General features: G+C 38.6%; 1 protein-coding gene across 1 annotated transcript in view; it reads right to left on the bottom strand.

Annotated features, from left to right (window-relative positions):
- LOC126237082 (transmembrane protein KIAA1109 homolog) overlaps positions 1–14,369 on the bottom strand; it is a 567,281-nt gene that overhangs the window by 324,702 nt on the left and 228,210 nt on the right. Inside the window, exons 37-40 of the mRNA XM_049946881.1 lie at positions 13,573–13,716; positions 12,781–12,985; positions 8,064–8,245; positions 6,443–6,695 (exon numbers count right to left, since the gene is read on the bottom strand). Coding sequence (XP_049802838.1) covers positions 6,443–6,695; positions 8,064–8,245; positions 12,781–12,985; positions 13,573–13,716 — 784 coding nt within the window. The remainder of the gene's footprint in view (positions 1–6,442; positions 6,696–8,063; positions 8,246–12,780; positions 12,986–13,572; positions 13,717–14,369) is intronic.

Raw genomic sequence — 14,369 nt, 5'->3', positions numbered from 1 at the left:
AAATGCAGGGTTATAACTACAAAATCAAATAGGGGTAATGCAGGAGTAGGTTTAATAATGAATAAAAAAATAGGAGCGTGGGTTAGCTATTACGAACAGCATAGTGAATGCATTATGGTAGCCAAGATGGACACGAAGCCCACACCTACCACAGTAGTACAACTTCAGATGCCAACTAGCTCTGCAGATTATTTCGTGTGCCGCAGTGGTTAAAATATACCAACCGTGGCAAAATGGCACTAGCCAAATGCAGTGCCGAGGAAACTGTGGTTCACCACAGGGCTTACATATTTGACAGGGGTGAACAACGGCTGTTGAGCTGTGTACAGGTGAACACATGTGTAACAGTTGAGCAACTGACTGCCCAGATAACCAAGGGGCTACCAACAGTATCCCCTCCTCTGCAGATGATGAAGAGATTGATGAAATGTATGATGATATAAAAGAAATTATTCAGATAGTGAAGGGAGATGAAAATTTAATAGTCATGGGAGACTGGAATTCAAAAGTAGGAAAAGGAAGAGAAAGAAAAGTAGTAGGTGAAAATGGAAGGGGGTAAGGAATGAAAGAGAGAGCTGCCTGGTAGAATTTTGTACAGAGCATAACTTAATCATAGCTAACACCTGGTTTAAGAAAGAAGGTTGTACACATGAAAGAGGCCTGGAGACACTGGAAGGTTTCAGATAGTTTATATAATGGTAAGACAGAGATTTAGGAACGAAGTTTTAAACTGTAAGACATTTCCGGGGGCAGATGTGGACTCTGACCACAATCTATTGGTTATAAACTGCAGATTAAAACTGAGGAAACTGCAAAAAGGTGGGAATTTAAAGAGATGGGACCTGGATAAACTGAAAGAACCAGAGGTTGTACAGTGTTTAAGAGAGAACATTAGGGAACAATTGACAAGAATGGGATAAAGTATAAAAATGCAGTAAATGAAGCAGGCAAAAAGGAATACGAATGTCTCAAAAATGAGACCAATAGGAAGTGCAAAATGGCTAAGGAGAGATGGTGTAGTGTCCCTTTTGCAATATTCACCATTATCGAGGTGAAACATAAATAAAAATGACCGTATGTGACTCAAAATGAATTGCAAACATTGATTTATCTGCGAAAGGTAATAACACTAACTGTAAAAATATACAATATATATCGATAAATGCAGAAAAGACATTATTTTTAGTGTATGAGATTATAATGTGTAAGTAATTAAAAGAAGTATTATCATCTCTGTAAGAGTATAAAACACAATGCAATGTTCATTCTTCTGTCTAGTCTGTTTTGTTCTGTTCGTTCTGGTGTTAGCTGGAATAAGGTACGCAAGCTATTGTGCTGCGCTAGCATTTGTTTCTGTCGTAACGTAATTGCAAATATTTAATGGTGTAAACTGTGTCCTAGTAAGAATATATTAGTATAAAGTGATCTCCGTGTGTTATTTCAAGAACCTATGCCACATTTATCTTATGAAAAGAATATTTAACGAAAATTATTTAGCATGTTTCCAGCTGCTGTGGAGCGAGTAACAGTGATCTCTGATTGTTAACAATTAGCCGCCATTACGCGGTACATTTAAAAATATTTTTTCACAGCACGTCTGATAGCCGGAGCGGAAGAAATTATGTAAAAATATTCAGTGAGATTAATTGAAGTAATCCAGTGAAATAATTTTATTAAAACTTGTCTATTTTCTGTGATAGTGAACTGGAGCTGAGTAATACTACACTATTGCTTTTACAGTAATTTGTAGGGAGCCTGGCGCTCGATAAAACCAGATATAATACGAAATTGGCAACCTACGAAATTCATTATTTTGCTTATTATATCTCTTTTGTATTTTTTTGAAAGCTAAAAGTAAAAACTAACTCCACTAAAAATCAGTAACAGATCACGATAAATCAAAGGACAAACAAATTTACTAGGAGAGTGTTTCCTCAAAATAAATAGTTATATTATTTTTTTAAAGAGATATAATAATGGCTAGAGGACAACTGTAAGGATGTAGAGGCATATATCACTAAGGGTAAGATAGATACTGCCTACAGGAAAATTAAAGAGACCTTTGCAGAAAATAGAACCACTTGTATGAATATCAAGAGCTCAGGCAGAAAACCAGTTCTAAGCAAAGAGGGGGAAGCAGAAAGATGGAAGGAGTATATAGAGGGTCTATACAAGGGCAATGTACTTGAGGGCAATATTATGGAAATGGAAGAGAATGTAGATGAAGATGAAATGGGAGATATGATGCTGCGTGAAGAATTTGACAAAGCACTGAAAAACCTAAGTCAAAACAAGGCCCCGGGAGCAGACAACATTCCATTAGAACTACTGATAGCCTTCAGAAACCCAGTCGTGGTAGAACTCTACCATCTGGTGAGCAAAATGTATGAGACAGGCGAAATACCCTCAGACTTCAAGAATAATATAATATTTCCAATCCCAAAGAAAGCAGGTGTTGACAGGTGTGAAAATTTCCGAACCATCAGTTTAATAAGTCATGACTGCAAAATACTAACACGAATTCTTTACAGATGAATGAAAAACTGGTAGAAGCCGACCTTGGGGAAGATCAGTTTGGATTCCGTAGAAATGTTGGAACACTCGAGACAATACTGACCCTACGAATTATCTTAGAAGCTAGACTAAGGAAAGGCAAACCTACGTTTCTAGCATTTGTAGACTTAGAGAAAGCTTTTGACAATGTTGACTGGAATATTCTCTTTCAAATTCTGAAGGTGGCAGGGATCAAAGACGGAGCAAATGGCTCTTTACAATTTGTACAGAAACCAGATGGCAGTTACAAGAGTCGAGGGACATGAAAGGGAAGCAGTAGTTGGGAAGGAAGCAAGACAGGGTTGAATCCTATCCCCAATGTTATTCAATCTGTATATTGAGCAAGCAGTAAAGGAAACAAAAAAAATTTGGAGTAGGAATTAAAAAACATGGAGAAGAAATAAAAACTTTGAGGTTTGCCGACAACACTGTAGTTCTGTCACAGACAGCGAAGGACCTGCAAGGGCAGTTGAACGGAATGGATAGTGTCTTGAAGAAGTAATAAAATTAACATCAACAAAAGCAAAACAAGGGTAATGGAATGGAGCCGAATTAAATCAGGTGGCGCTGAGGGAATCAGATTAGGAAATGAGACTTTTAAAGTAGTAGATGAGTTTTGCTATTTGGGGAGCAAAATAACTGATGATGGTCGAAGTAGGGAAGATATAAAATGTAGACTAGCAATGGCAAGGTAAGTGTTTCTGAGGAAGAGAAATTTAACATTGAGTATAGATGTAAGTGTCAGGTAGACTTTTCTGAAAGTATTTGTGTGGAGTGTAGTCCTGTATGGAAGTGAAATATGGACAGTAAATAGTTTAAAAAAGAGGTGAATAGAAGCTTTTGAAATATGGTGCTACAGGAGAATGCTGAAGATATGTTATCCACACCATCGATCAGAGACTAGCAGCACCCATACTAGGAAATTTCGGTCCCAAGCATAAGCTACTGTTAATATCACAATACAAACAGCAATCTTTGAACTGGTGCCATGTCTGGGAAGCACAGAATGCTCACAAATGGTTAGTGGTAATCCATCGAGGACAGCGGGACAGCAACTGAACGTGAGGTACATTGTTTATTCAAAACATGCTAGCAGTTTCAACGTCAAAAAGAGGCATCTTCAGGCCTCAAGCATAATCTGTCACCAACGTATGAACCAGACTGACAAAGACTAATGGAGTCTACAAACAACAGATGACAAGTCTGACAAATGGTGGGATTGTTACTGCTGTGACGATATGGAATCAGTTGATTTTGGCCCTGCTGCACTCACTGCACATGCTTGCATAACATGCTTAATAAGTTGTACTGTTTAAATTTGAAGACTCAGTTGGCCTTTGTCAGTGTGGTTCGTACACAGATGACAGTATACTTGGAGCCTGAAGATGGTGCTTTTTAGTGTCAAAATTGGTAGCATGTTTTGAATAAATGACACTGGATTACAACACAGCTGTTGGTTTCAATTATTATTATTATTCAAGCTCATGAATGGCATTGTATTGTGTTCAGTGATGTATTGCAGTTCTGCACTATCCTGGATAACCACTGTTGGCGATTATGGCAGCAACTTGAGGAGATCTCCTATACTTCCAATGTTTTGGAGAAGGCACAGCAGAGTTATTCCTGGTGTAATGATGTGGGAAGCCATCATGTATGACTTAAGTCATGACTGGTAGTGACTGATGGAATTCTGATGGCACACCGCTACATCACGGATATCCTTCATCTTGGTGTGTTACCTCTCATATGGTGCCATTTTTCAACAATAAAATGTTCATTCACACATGACATATGTCTCTATGAAATGTCTGCAGGGTGTTTCAGGTTCCCCCATAGTCAGTAAGATCCCCAGATCTTTTCCCAGCCTCAAGAGAAGATATGACAGCTTTATGACATCCTCCCGAACCTTATTAGTGAATGAATTCTGGCCAGAGGAGTTGCTATGTCAAGCTGATAAGTTGGCTCATTCTCCCAAGTTCTTTGTAATTATGACTCGATTTTCTGGTCACTGAAGTTAAGATCACATACCATCTCAACCCAAAAAATTTCATTTCATTTTCTCCTCCCCTTCTGTCCGCTTCACCTTTTTTGTAAGGCAGTGTATATCAGTAACGCCAACAGACAGCCACTCAGACAAGAAATCCTTACTATCAATAGCAGTTTTGACCATTGTCTGAATGAAAACTGTTGTGCAGTTATACAGAAATTTGGAAACTGCTGGTTGTTGGACATTTACAGTCCCAATAACGAAACTGCCACTTCAGGAGTCTTTAAATGGTTTTAAGGTCAACCTATTCACTTAGTTAAATGGAGACAGAATTTCTGAGAAGTAACCCTCATCCATTTTCTCTAAAAGGATACAATTTCTGAAGTCTCTATAAGCTGGGTACGATCATCCAATTAGAAGTTTTGAAGATGGAATATGGAGAGTCTACTTGAATGGACAAACAAATTCTACAATGCTAGCGAACAGAAACAAGGAAAACAAAAGACCCTGCATGCTTGAGCAAGCCTAAGAGACTTGAGATACGAGAGTTCCTCCAGGGATTGGTTGTTATCACATCAACAGAGGTCCATCCACGATAATGATGAAGCAAGGCTTCAAACACAGGATTTTCTTTTACAGAGGTTTCTATCATAATCTAGGCAGTTAAGCCAGAATCCCTGTATGCATATCACAGTCTCACACCCAAGAACTGTCGCTGATGAATACCTGGAGGTTATCAAACAATAGGACTTCTTGTGCTGATACCCTAGGTTCACCAAATTCAAGCCTAGGTAAGCTAACCAAATTACAATATTACCTGAAATATGTAACATGGACACCTCACATCAATAAAGTACAAGTTTGACTCATGGAGTACCAAAGTACAAAATCACAAAATATCAAGCAGAAACGTCAGCTGTTCAAAAACTGTTTCTTTCACTAAATCTTCACATGCTCACAGTGTGAAGAATCAAAGTCCATGACAACCATAGAATGGAATTTTTTGATCGTGTGTGACAGAGATCTTCTGAGTACACCTGTCATTTATGAGAGGCATATGTGCTTTGCTGGGAGAGTCTACAAGGTATTTTGTAAAAAATTCTAAAGGTATCCACAAGAGTGAGCTAGGCAATGGTTTGTTCACAGTCTAACAAAAAGAGCCAGCAAGCATCTTGTGAAGTGTACATTGTGTGTGACTAGCTTTACACCTACATGATCACTCTGCAGTTCAAACTTATGTATTTGGCAGAGGAAACACTTGCTTCTTAACTAAACAACCACTAAGTTGATAGAACCATGGATACGAACAAAGGAGTTCATAGGGAGCTGTTTTTGATGATATCTGAAATCCACTGGATGAAAACAGGTTTGTTGGTTACCTTCAGTAACTAATCAATATTCCACTTAAATAGCAAAAAGTTTACACAGAGCTGTTGATCCAGGAATAATAAGATCCACTGCATTTCTCACACCACATCCATGATAGATCAAAACTTGATGTCTGCTGGATTAGTAATAGAAATCAAACAGAACCTTAAAATATATATATGGTAAAAACTTTTATTTTTTCATGAATGGCACTTGAGCCAGCTCTAAGATATATCACAATAAATGCATGCACAATTCAAGTGCTAATGTTTTAAAATAGTTATCCCCCCTACACACACACACACACACACACACACACACACACACACACACACACACATATGCACGCACAGTAACATTAATGCTGTATAACTGAGTTATTCATTGTTTCAAATACTTTATTATTCATCACACAATGCAAAATAAGTGTAGCTTCTGCAAATAAGTACTGATATCATCAAAGCCAGGTTACAGAAACTTCAATCACTTCTGGACAACTTCACTCCTGAATAACTGCCTAAATTTTCATTTTACCTGTGACATTTGCTGTACTCTTCTCGTTGGATTCTACATCATCTTTTGATTTGGAAGATTCATTGCCAACTGTATCCGTCTCTCCCTGTGCTGTTGCTTGATCTCTGCCATTTTCTCCTTTTTCAAAAAGTGCCCTCTTTATTACTTTCAGAGAGACACCTTCGAGACCACACTCAAACATAATAAACCCAAGTTTGTCTTCATTTGCAGTGCTTATTTCCTCAGTGTTGCTTGAAGTTGTACTGGGGCGGCCCTGTGAAGTACAACTCTTTTATAGCCATCTTACAATAAGGATGTTTGTACACAATAAAACCCACATTTCCCTGTAACCTGAAAACTCGTTTGTCTATATTCACTCCAATGAGTTTCAAGAACAAAGGAGGACTGTTCAAAACAAAACCCAACATTAGCAAACCTTGAAAAATAGCAAGATTAAAATTTCATGTTCCAGAATATTCCTATCTAAAAATGTATTTCTTTCCAAAATCCATTCTTATAGTTTAGTAGCCATGATTTTTCTGTATCTGAAAATGTACACTACCACTTAAATAACATGTTAGTTTGATGATTATTCAATTTAGCAAACTTTCACTTCCTGGAAATTCTTGGAAAATTTTAGGAATCCCCAAGCACTTTAAAACTTGTTTCCCATGAAGTAGTACCTATTATTTTTATTATTTTGTAGTTATGCAGCTTTTGGTTAAACAAATTTGCTTTTCTGTTTTATTGTTTCTTTCTTATGTAAACAAGTAAAATGTAATAATCCTGTATTTTACCAATCTGTAATTACTGTGATATGTGAATCTGTAAATATGAGTCACTTACGAAGGTTGATGGGACAGTTAAAGTGTGTCAATCAGTTGAGGATAGGATTTCAACTTGTACAGTTACTATGTTGGTTCATTAGAGCTGTGTGAAGTAATATGTTAGTCTTTGGCACAAGTGAACTTTGTGAAACTTTTGTCAACAGGTGTAGCTTACTGATTTGTTATAAAATATTGAGCTTTCTGCATTTTACAAAGTTGATCACCTATATAGAACTTAATGTCAATAAATATGATGAGATCAAAAAATAATTTCTGCAGTACTGTGTATGTTACTTAATAACTGTTCGCCAAATCTTGTAAAGACAATAAGACAATAGAACAACAAATGCCATGAGACTTGCAAGGCGAAAACCATATCAGTAAAGCTACAACCCATCCACAATTATGCTCTGCTTCAGTTGGCATTTCGGAGAGTATAAGCACATACTTCCATTTAAGCACTGTTTTTAAGTACACCTAATGAGATGAAACAGATGACTCCGACACTAGGAATCTATGCAATATCATGTGTAGCAGATGTTTTCATACTTAATTTTTTGGGAAACAAGATTTTTATCTACGTTGGCAGATAATGAGGAAAGAGTGAAATGTAATTTGTAATGTTGATTTAATGCATTTCCTGCTAACACTTAGCTTCTTTGCCAAGATTATCATTTGCTAACTAGCTGTCTGTTTTCTTAAATCTGATGTAATGCAGCGCAATCACTGAACATTACAATTTCTAAATGACTTCACCAGCTGAAATTTGCTTTGTTTAAGGTACTCTGCTTCACAGATTTGCAATATTTACTCACAGTATCTGCTGTTGATTCTGCTGAGAAGTGATGGCTGTAGAAATCAACAGGTCGAAGAGGAGATGTAATCTTCGCACATGTAAATAACACACGGGAGTACTGACTTGGTATAGCTGTAATTACTGCATCCTTCAGAATGGAGCTCTCATTTTTCAGCCTGCGTAGCTGTGTATGTATCTTTCCTACAAAAGAATAGAGATTAACAGGATGGAGAAAAGTGGTTAGAGGCACAAAAGGTTTCTGTCTGTTCTGTTTCATCAGGGGTCAATATAGAATATGAAATCAATTGCAAGACAGGGTGTAGCAAAAGAACAATAAATTATTGGGACAATTGGTGAAAAGATGTGCAACAAAGGAAGATAGATAACATATTAATCTAGCTAACATTCACGAAATAAACCAGATGTGAGGCATTATTTACTGAGTGCCCCTCATAGATTTAAAAGATTTAATGCAAATGTTTAAATAATGGAAAATCCAGGATGGAATAATGATAATATTATGAAAATGATAGATAGCTACTCACCATATAGTGGAGATGCTGACTCACAGATAAGGCACCTTTCATGATTTGTAATTAATGCAAATGTTTCTTATTCTGATACTGTAGAAGGGATGATGATATCAATAAGTTCAGGGCAGGAAATATAAAATTGGCCTGGAAAATACTTACATGGTTGATGCAGAATTGGTCCTCATTAATGGACCTACCACAGAAAATGCTGGGAGCCCTGATTTCCATATTTCATTTGGTTGCTGTCACATGTTTCTATCATATGCTGCGTCCAGAGTACTTTGCTGAGTCATTTCGTTGGAGGGAGTGAGAGGAGTGAGTGAGTGACCATTTGAACGTAACACAAAGTGGTGCTCATGATAAAAAAGTGCATATTCATTGTCTAGGGTTATGCGAAGCACTGTTCATGAAAAATGTAGAGGAGTTTCCAGAATGAGATTTTCACTCTGCAGCGGAGTGTGCGCTGATATGAAACTTCCTGGCAGATTAAAACTGTGTGCCCGACCGAGACTCGAACTCGGGACCTTTGCCTTTCGCGGGCAAGTGCTCTACCAACTGAGCTACCGAAGCACGACTCACGCCCGGTACTCACAGCTTTACTTCTGCCAGTACCTCGTCTCCTACCTTCCAAACTTTACAGAAGCTCTCCTGCGAACCTTGCAGAACTAGCACTCCCGAAAGAAAGGATATTGCGGAGACATGGCTTAGCCACAGCCTGGGGGATGTTTCCAGAATGAGATTTTCACTCTGCAGCGGAGTGTGCGCTGATATGAAACTTCCTGGCAGATTAAAACTGTGTGCCCGACCGAGACTCGAACTCGGGACCTTTGCCTTTCGCGGGCAAGTGCTCTACCAACTGAGCTACCGAAGCACGACTCACGCCCAGTACTCACAGCTTTACTTCTGCCAGTACCTCGTCTCCTACCTTCCAAACTTTACAGAAGCTCTCCTGCGAACCTTGCAGAACTAGCACTCCCGAAAGAAAGGATATTGCGGAGACATGGCTTAGCCACAGCCTGGGGGATGTTTCCAGAATGAGATTTTCACTCTGCAGCGGAGTGTGCGCTGATATGAAACTTCCTGGCAGATTAAAACTGTGTGCCCGACCGAGACTCGAACTCGGGACCTTTGCCTTTCGCGGGCAAGTGCTCTACCAACTGAGCTACCGAAGCACGACTCACGCCCAGTACTCACAGCTTTACTTCTGCCAGTACCTCGTCTCCTACCTTCCAAACTTTACAGAAGCTCTCCTGCGAACCTTGCAGAACTAGCACTCCCGAAAGAAAGGATATAGCGGAGACATGGCTTAGCCACAGCCTGGGGGATGTTTCCAGAATGAGATTTTCACTCTGCAGCGGAGTGTGCGCTGATATGAAACTTCCTGGCAGATTAAAACTGTGTGCCCGACCGAGACTCGAACTCGGGACCTTTGCCTTTCGCGGACAAGTGCTCTACCAACTGAGCTACCGAAGCACGACTCACGCCCGGTACTCACAGCTTTACTTCTGCCAGTACCTCGTCTCCTACCTTCCAAACTTTACAGAAGCTCTCCTGCGAACCTTGCAGAACTAGCACTCCCGAAAGAAAGGATATAGCGGAGACATGGCTTAGCCACAGCCTGGGGGATGTTTCCAGAATGAGATTTTCACTCTGCAGCGGAGTGTGCGCTGATATGAAACTTCCTGGCAGATTAAAACTGTGTGCCCGACCGAGACTCGAACTCGGGACCTTTGCCTTTCGCGGGCAAGTGCTCTACCAACTGAGCTACCGAAGCACGACTCACGCCCAGTACTCACAGCTTTACTTCTGCCAGTACCTCGTCTCCTACCTTCCAAACTTTACAGAAGCTCTCCTGCGAACCTTGCAGAACTAGCACTCCCGAAAGAAAGGATATTGCGGAGACATGGCTTAGCCACAGCCTGGGGGATGTTTCCAGAATGAGATTTTCACTCTGCAGCGGAGTGTGCGCTGATATGAAACTTCCTGGCAGATTAAAACTGTGTGCCCGACCGAGACTCGAACTCGGGACCTTTGCCTTTCGCGGGCAAGTGCTCTACCAACTGAGCTACCGAAGCACGACTCACGCCCGGTACTCACAGCTTTACTTCTGCCAGTACCTCATCTCCTACCTTCCAAACTTTACAGAAGCTCTCCTGCGAACCTTGCAGAACTAGCACTCCCGAAAGAAAGGATATAGCGGAGACATGGCTTAGCCACAGCCTGGGGGATGTTTCCAGAATGAGATTTTCACTCTGCAGCGGAGTGTGCGCTGATATGAAACTTCCTGGCAGATTAAAACTGTGTGCCCGACCGAGACTCGAACTCGGGACCTTTGCCTTTCGCGGGCAAGTGCTCTACCAACTGAGCTACCGAAGCACGACTCACGCCCAGTACTCACAGCTTTACTTCTGCCAGTACCTCGTCTCCTACCTTCCAAACTTTACAGAAGCTCTCCTGCGAACCTTGCAGAACTAGCACTCCCGAAAGAAAGGATATTGCGGAGACATGGCTTAGCCACAGCCTGGGGGATGTTTCCAGAATGAGATTTTCACTCTGCAGCGGAGTGTGCGCTGATATGAAACTTCCTGGCAGATTAAAACTGTGTGCCCGACCGAGACTCGAACTCGGGACCTTTGCCTTTCGCGGGCAAGTGCTCTACCAACTGAGCTACCGAAGCACGACTCACGCCCGGTACTCACAGCTTTACTTCTGCCAGTACCTCGTCTCCTACCTTCCAAACTTTACAGAAGCTCTCCTGCGAACCTTGCAGAACTAGCACTCCCGAAAGAAAGTTTCATGTAGAGGAGTTGTTTGTGCGAGAATTTAAGACTGCAAGCATTTTTGCAAAGCCTCAAGTAAAGTCTGCAATGCAAACTTAATGGCAAAATTGAATAGAACAGACTCTGTGGTGAATAAAAACCATAACTATCCAAAAAGAGGGTCAATCTCATGTTAGTCCTGTTGTAAACATTTTCATTTTCAACAAATTGTTGGGAACAATGAAACAGGACAGAAATAAAAAAACTTAGACAAAAAATAAAGTGACAGAAAAAAACATTGAAATTAACAACTTTTCCCTATCCCTATACATAAAGAATATAGCTTCAAAAAGAATAGTTTCCTAACAAATAAGTACATCAAACAACAGACAATTTTTACTATTTATGAATAAACTATAATATGTGGTCAATCATAACCACAATTTTCACTTTTGCACAAAGCTGTGACATTTTTAATTGTAACAATTCCACTCCCCTGTGCCAAGTTCTCTTCACATACCATCATTTTGACTTTTATCTATCTTTGTGTAAGCTTTTACCAAATCAAAGAACTGCATTTCTTTCTTTCTTTCTTTCTTACTTTTTAAGGTCTCTTTTTTTGTACCTAAGCACTCTTAACCAATATTCTTCTACACGGATTGTTATCACCTTGTAGAATTTCATTTGAAAGTCATTTCTTACTTCCCATTTATGAATTCTTGAGGTTATATTGCATATTTTATGGTAGCTGTTTTCTCGTTAATTATATTTTTGCCTGATTTAGTGTACTAAACAGCATGATCATCAGCATTAATTTCACTTTATATTTTATTTATATCCAAGATAATAGATATGTGGCGTAGGCTTCAATGTTATTCAACTGATGACAATTTTTGACTGAATTTGGATAGCTCCCCAAGACAGTAATTACTTTAGCCTTAGTGGCTAAGATTTTCAAATTGTGGTTGGAGAGTATCTGATTACCTGATGTAGTTTGTATTATATACTGAATGTGCATGTCTCCCCTCAATATAAATAATAATTTATCTAAGAAATCCCTGAGTTGTAAGATATTAATGAGACATTCAGCTATTTACAAAATGCCACATTCTAGTGACCTAGTGATCAATGGGATGGTAGTCCATAATATTCCCTTTTTGAACAGATTCCGGAGTGGATATAGACTGATATGAATATTGAGGTTTTCTCACTGCAATTGATTGTCATTGCAAACAACATCCTGAGTGTATTTTTAGCTGAGAAAACAAAACAATTATTCAAACAATTTTCCCTTTCCTTGAACAAAGGTTAGCAACAGAAAAATGTAAATTTTAACAACAAGAAAATGTAAAAAATTACAGCTTTTTTATGTTCTGCTTTCCCAGAGTGGGCCCTTTACCGTACATGTAGCAACATGCTATAGGAAATGACTCACTTTACTAACCTATTGAAAGTGTTACAATGAGTTCTTCCTGCTGAGTCTCTGATGTTTCTATATAAACTGGATCTCCTCCCAGAATATCTGTTGCAGTGCCTGGTGTCGAATGACCTGGGAAGAGGGCTTTATTCATCTTGCTGATGCCACTCACTTTCTTCTGTCCACTTGGCAGAACAGAGGGTCGTTGGAATGTCTGAACCATCTCTCGTGCCTATAAAGATAAATCACCTTAAATCAAGTGACATTATTCTAGAACATAAGTTTCATTTACTCAGGTTGCCTAATTTATTATTCAATTACATAAAACAAAACAAATAACTGTCAATAACTAAAAGAGAGGTAGGGTGAACAGAATCTTGCTTTCAGATTCATTAAAAAAGAACGAATATTACAACTACAGCAATCACATAGTGAAAGGAAACAAAGTTGTAGGGGAGTAAAAAAGATTCATAACTGATATACTTAGGGGCAGAAACTAGGTGATGATTTACAAGAAAATAATTAACAATAAAAGTTGCCGTCTGAAAACTAAAGGTAAAGCTGTCCTCAACTAGAAGGTTGGTTTGATCACTGCACAGGTTTACTAGGCATGGTATTACTAGAACTGGTATGCCCTTACCTTAAACTCCTGAAGACTATGTTATAAGAGTTATTTAAACTGAAGCCTCTTCACCAATTAGTTTGTTTATAAGTAATTTATGTATTTAAACAAGGTCCCATTAATTTTTTCACACAAATCAGCAATTATGCTGTGCAAGTCAAGCCTAGTACAGTGAATGGGCTATTTGATAAACTTACCTGTTTCCCACAATGAAATCTTGTAGTAATGCTGTCAAAGCAGACCGCAAACAGTGATACACATGTCAAGTCACGTAAATTATCGAGAGCTGAAAATGAAATAATTTCCTCAACAACAGATGCTTGAAGCAAAGTAATATTGACCTGAAACAAATTTAAAGCTGTTAGAATACAAGTATAACAAGTACATACTATAGCTTCAAAATTTATTCATTTCACAATAAAAACTACTTTCATACTACTGTATGCATTATTATTTCATGTGGCGGAAAGCAATAGGGCATTAACAAAAACAGTGTGTTTAAAATGCAGCTATAATACTAAAAAAAAATATTACAGAATACTATATTTACTACGCAGAATAATAGCAGAAGTGTTGTCAGATATTTCTCCGCTCCACAATTTCATTTATTACGTAATAGATAATACCCTGTCTGATTGGAGAATATTGTAAATCTTTATTTTTTTCAAAATTATAACAGAACAATAGAGGCAAAACTGTAACAAGCCATTTTAATGGTATTTATTGCATTAGTTTATGGAAAACAAGACTTTACTATGTACTGCAGAAGCTATTTAGAATTTCCTTATTTCTTTTTCATACTAATTATGATCATCTTCAGGCTCTACCAATGTTATGACTGGTGGCACAATCAAAGGAATGGTACAACAGAATAACATTAAGCCAATAAATTATGATTCAAAAGGCAAATTTCAAATGCTCATTAAGCATACAGTTACCAAATATGATTTTTGATACAGAAAGGATAAGAGCCATTCCACTAAACCCAAAACCA

The sequence above is a fragment of the Schistocerca nitens genome, chromosome 2 (assembly GCF_023898315.1).
Source record: "Schistocerca nitens isolate TAMUIC-IGC-003100 chromosome 2, iqSchNite1.1, whole genome shotgun sequence".
Taxonomy (NCBI): domain Eukaryota; kingdom Metazoa; phylum Arthropoda; class Insecta; order Orthoptera; family Acrididae; genus Schistocerca; species Schistocerca nitens.
This window is presented reverse-complemented; position numbering and strand designations above follow the sequence as displayed.